This window comes from Rhinopithecus bieti, unplaced genomic scaffold (genome assembly GCF_001698545.2).
Source record: "Rhinopithecus bieti isolate Rb0 unplaced genomic scaffold, ASM169854v2 scaffold_31527, whole genome shotgun sequence".
Classification (NCBI taxonomy): Eukaryota; Metazoa; Chordata; class Mammalia; order Primates; family Cercopithecidae; genus Rhinopithecus; species Rhinopithecus bieti.
In genome coordinates, this window is record NW_016813959.1 from 2,712,002 (window position 1) to 2,717,558 (window position 5,557).

A 5,557-nucleotide genomic window follows, 5' to 3' on the forward strand; every position below is an offset into this window, starting at 1 on the left:
ATTCATAGAAGTTTAAGAATGAACTAATACACCACCCGATCAGCAAGACTTTAAATAAGAATAATACTTCTACGCCAGGACTTCCCTGCTCTCAAGAGGACTTTGAGGTTGACTCTGATGCTTCTAATTAGGTAACAGGTATAGTTTCGTTTTCATGTTTTTGTTTTGTTTTGTTTCTTTGTTTGTTTTTTGAGACTGAGTCTCTGTCACCCAAGCTGGAGTGCAGTGGTGCGATCTCAGCTCACTGCAACCTCCACCTCCCGGGATCAAGCAAGTCTCCTGCCTCAGCCTCCCTAGTAGCTAGGATTACAGGCGTGCACCACCATATGACTGGCTAATTTTGTGTTTTTAGTAGAGACGGTTTCACCATGTTGGTCAGGCTGGTCTCGAACTCCCAACCTCAGGTGATCCACCTGCCTCGGCCTCCCAAAGTGCTGGGATTATAGGTGTGAGTCACTACACCCAGCCCACATCAAGGATTCTTTACAAGAGATAGTAATTACTAAAAGATCCCTCAAGCTTAACAAAAAACATTCACGTTTTGGTGATTTTAAAAGGCTACACATTTCTGCATGATTAACTTTTCAACTGCTCAATATGCCTCGCTGCGAGAGATGAAGAAATTAGCACTTTCAACTTTTCACCTTCTTTCCCCACTTGCAACCACTGACTAATTTTTCAGCTGGAATTACATTGTTACTATTGTGACATTTCTGTACCTTTCTGTTATCTAATCCACATTTTGTTTACTCTTAGTTCAGTATTTAAATGGATTCAGTTCTCTCCATCATCTCTTTATTTATCTTTTGATTGGCTTGATGTCTTCATCATGTAGTTTTCTCAAGAAGGGCCCAGGTAGTCCCTGAAGTCTACTATGCTGTCTGTTCCTTTTTTTTTTTTTTTTTTTTTTTTTTTTTTGTCGCCCAGGCTGGAATGCAGTGGCGGCCCAGTACAACCTCTGCCTCCTGGGTTCAAGCAATTCTCCTGCCTCAGCCTCCCAAGTAGCTGGGATTACAGGTGCATAACACCACACCCGGCTAATTTTTTTATTTTTAGTAGAGAAAGGGTTTCACTTTGTTGGCCAGGCTGGTCTCGAACTCCAGACCTCAGGCAATCCTCCCTCCTCGGCCTCCCAAAGTGCTGGGATTATAGGCGTGAGCCACCGCACCCGGCCTGTCTATTCCTTTATACCTGAATGACAGCTTGGCTAGGCATAAATTCGGTGCGTCATGCTTTCTTTCCTCTGAACGTGGCATTTCTCCTGTCTGCTGGAATTGTGTTAAATCAGTTTTCTTCTTTACTACTCTTTTTTTTTTTCCTTTTACAATCAGAATCGCCGTTTTCAAAGAATCGACCTGAGTTCTGTGCCTTTTCAATTACTGCACTTGAGATCATTATTGCTAGGAAGAACAACCACAGCTGTGATACTGTGATGTGAACCAGGTGATTTCAGGAATAGTAATCATGTATCTTTCCTTTCTAGAGATAATTGACGACCTTGCCAACCTGGTGGAGAACACTGATGAAAAACTTCGCACAGAAACCAGGCGTGTAAACGTGGTGGACAGAAAGTCAACCTCTTGTGGTAAGAGATAGCTACTTCTTACGGCTCTGTTTCTGTCATAGCTTGTGGATTTACTCTGCTCTGAGTTTCCTGTTTGTCTCATCGCTGCGGGGATTTGGTTGCTCTTCTGATACAGGCAGTGCCATTTGATGCAGCACTGAAATTGCTAAACGAAGGTTAAATCTGGTCAGAATGAAATGAATTGTGTGGAGTTCAGAGGGCGTATCATTCATTTTTTTTTTTTTTTAAATTTAAAAGAGTCCTTTCTGTGTGTTTACAGAGATTAATGGTTTGGGAAATTGTGTAACATTATACTGGTTGGCGGGTTTTAAAGGGTATCTCACTTGCTTTTGTGCCGCCTTAAAATAACCACAAGCTTAATGGAGTTCAAATCCTATGTTTCGTGATGGTGTCTTTGTCAAGTCACTTTACCTCTTGATACTTTGTATGTAAAATGGGGATTCATATGCCAAGACAAAAATCTCTTGGAGGGCTTGCTTAAAATACTGATCCTGAGGCTGTCCCCTAGGGATTCTGACTGACTAGATCTAGGGTGGAGTTCAAGAATGTTTGTTATTTAACAAGCGTACCAAGCAGTTCTGCTGCAGATGCTTGTTCTGCAGAAATTCTGATGCAGACTTTGGTGAAGTTTAAATTGTGTATTGCCTGTGCACAGCGCCTTGCCCAAAGGTACATGATGATAAATGATGGGAACAGCAGTAGTAATCGCAGTGATTGTTTTTCGGTGCTTTGTCTCACAAAGGTGCACCAGGTTTATAAAGCTGACATATTTATGAAAGATAGAATCACAGGCCGTGTGCGGTGGCTTAGGAGTTTGAGACCAGCCTGGGCAACATAGCAAGACCTTTGTCTCTGTAAAAAAAATTAAAAATTAGGAGTCTGGGCAACATGGCGAGACCCTGCCTCCACTAAAGATACAAAAAAATAGCCAGACATTGTGGCACACACCGGTAGAAGTCCCAGCTCCTCGGGAGGCTGAAGAGGGAGGATTGCTTGAAGGTTGCAGTGAGCTGAGATTGTGCCACTGCACTCCAGACTGGGTGACAGCGTGAGACCCTGTCTCAAAATTAATTAATTAATTTTAAAAATTAGCCAGGCATGGTGGTATGTGCCTGAAGTATCCCAGTTTAGGAGATAAATTTTAGCATCATACTAGCGTAGATGAATTTTAGCCAGAAATAACAGATAACCCACTCACTACAAACTGTTAATTCTTTGTCTAGAAATGTAATGGCTTTGTGAGGCAGCGCCAAACCCTGCCCTAAGCATTGCATGCAGATTCCTCTGGAGTCATGCACGTGTGAGCTCAGAAAGCATTGCTGTGTTTCTGGCTCTGTGAGTGTGGACTGGCCTTCCCGCTTGAGTAGGTCCTGGCTAAGCCAGTTTTGTAACACTGCGTCAGGAGTATCCCTTGAGCCCAGGAGGTTGAGGCTGCAGTGAGCCATGATCGTGCTACTACTGTACTCCCACCTGAGTGACGCAGTGAAACCTTGTGTCTAAAAAAACCCTAGAGATCTGAACAGATATTTTGCCAAACTTTCAGCCTTTTTTAATACGAAAAATGTGAATCCTCTTGATCTATCCACTTTAGAAGCTCTGGGCAAGGGTCCCTGAGATGTGCAGCTTCAGAAGCATCGCCTTCCCTGGCTGTGTTTGCTCCATAAGAAAGAAGGCTCGAACAACGGGGTGAGAGAGGGTCAGGCACATAGAGACTTTGGAAGCTCAGAGGTAGTGGAGCCCCACGGGGCCTACTTCAGACCCTTGATCACCACTGTCCTGCCCGACCACCCTGCCCTGTGCTTCTGCTCCTCCATGTGGCTTTATCAATCTTCTCGCATAACTTCTGGCCACAGGGACTTTGTTATCTATGCTGGATCCTGAAGCTTTAAAGATGCGAGAGATGAATTCACTCCCACCTCTCTCTTCTTCTCTGGACCTCAGTTTCCTCATTAGAAGAAAGTGGAGAACTTGGTTGTCAAAATTCAGTTGTATGGACCGTGTAAAGTGTCTAGTGCTGGCCACCTTCCCCGGCTTTCCATACGTATGTGAGAGGTGCCAGAGCATAGTGTCACGAGAGTGGGCTCTAGAGCCTGGCCTCACACCCAGGCTTCACCTCTCACTAGCTGCGTGACCTCAGGAAAGCTCAAACTCCCTTCTGCCATGATTTTCCCATCTTTGAAATGGGGATAATAAAGATATAGACCTCAAAGGATTGTTATGAGAAATTAATGAGTGCGTGTATATAATATATATGTATATATGTATATATGTATATATTAGGTTGGTGCAAAAGGAAACATGGTTTTTGCCATTACTGCAGCGACTTTGGCACCAACCTAATATATATATCATTTAGAACGATCTTTAGTACATTGTGTGCTGTGAGCAAGTACTGGTATTAGCTCTTGTTACTATATGTCTAAAGCAGGAAGACATATAATGTTATATATGTTGTTTTTGTTCTCAGCAATTATGTTGCTAGTTTGGAATGAATATATTCATAGACATGTTGGTATGTTTTTGTGTTTGCAACATAGTAACTCACATGTCACTCATGAAGTCATAATGAATGCAGAATGTTTCTTACACTGTTGCCAATTTCTAATTTGATGTTATTATCTGGTGTGTAGTATTTTTACCTAGAAGTGTCATAATGTCATCTGAACTAGACTCTTAAGTGTTTTTTTTATAGAGAAAAATTTAAGGAATCCTAGAAGTACTAAAATACGTTTTTAAAACTTATGTCTATATTTTAAAATAAGTTAACTATACATTTACCTCATGCCTCATTTGTATATATATTATCTGTCACAGAATTATATGTAATGATTCAGAAGGAAGAAGTTCATCAGTTTAGCAGTGTTAAGTAGATACTGGAAAAGAAATTTCTTTATTTTTTATTTTTTTTTTTTTGAGACAGAGTCTCACTCTGTCACCCAGGCTAGAGTGCAGTGGGATGATCTCAGCTCACTGCAACCTCTGCCTCCCGGGTTAAAGCGATTCTCCTGCCTCAGCCTCCGCAGTAGCTGGGATTTACAGGCATGTACCACCACACCCGGCTAATTTTGTATTTTTAGTAGAAACAGGGTTTCTCCATGTTAGTTAGGCTGGTCTCGAACTCCCAATCTCAGGTGATCCACCCTCCTCGGCCTCCCAAAGTGCTGGGATTACAGGTGTGAGCCACTGCACCCAGCCACTTTTTTTTTTTTTTTTTAACACCCCAAACTGAAATTTATCCAAGACAATAACTCCCTATTCCTCCCTCCTTCAGCCCCTGGTATAACTACTTTTCTACTTTGTCTCTGTAAATATGATTATTCTAGGTACCTACTGTAAGTAGGACCATATGTATACTTTTGTATCTGGCTTATTTAGGATAATGTCTTCAAGATTCATCCATCTTGTAGTGTGTATCAGCATTTCAGTCCTTTTGAAGGCTGAATAATATTCCATTTTATGTATATATCACATTTTGTTTATCCATTTGTCAGTGGACACAGGTTCCACTTTTTGGCTATTGTGAATAATGCCACCATAAATGTTGCTGTACAAATAGCCACTCAAGTCTTACCTTTTTTGTGTATATATCCAGAAGTAGAATTGTTGGATAAAATGGTAATTCAGTGTTTAAATGTTTGAGGAACCTTCATATTAGCCTGGCTTGGTTTTGCTTTCAGCCTCTAAACTGTTAAGTACTTTCCAGTGTTTTCTTCTTTTGTTGTTGTTGTTGTTGTTTTTGAGACGGAGTCTTGCTCTTGTTGCCCAGGCTGGAGTGTAGTGGCGTGATCTCAGCTCACTGCAACCTCTGTCTCCCGGGTTCAAGTGATTCTCCTGCCTCAGCCTCCCGAGTAGCTGGGATTGCAGGCACTCACCACCACGCCCAGCTAATTTTTGTATTTTTATTAGAGACGGGATTTCTCCATGTTGGTCAGGTTGGTCTTGAACTGCCGACCTCAGGTGATCCCCCCACCT

At 42.0% G+C, this 5,557-nt stretch overlaps 1 protein-coding gene across 4 annotated transcripts in view; it reads left to right on the forward strand.

The window, feature by feature from the left end:
* The window catches only part of STX8 (syntaxin 8), a 350,582-nt gene that overhangs the window by 211,782 nt on the left and 133,243 nt on the right, over nt 1–5,557 (forward strand). For all 4 annotated transcript variants that reach the window (XR_001880919.1, XR_001880918.1, XM_017849241.1 and 1 more), the window contains exon 7: nt 1,484–1,585. Coding sequence is in view for 2 of the 4 variants with exons in the window: in XM_017849241.1 (XP_017704730.1) it covers nt 1,484–1,585 (102 nt within the window). In the remaining 2 variants the exon portion in view is untranslated. The remainder of the gene's footprint in view (nt 1–1,483; nt 1,586–5,557) is intronic.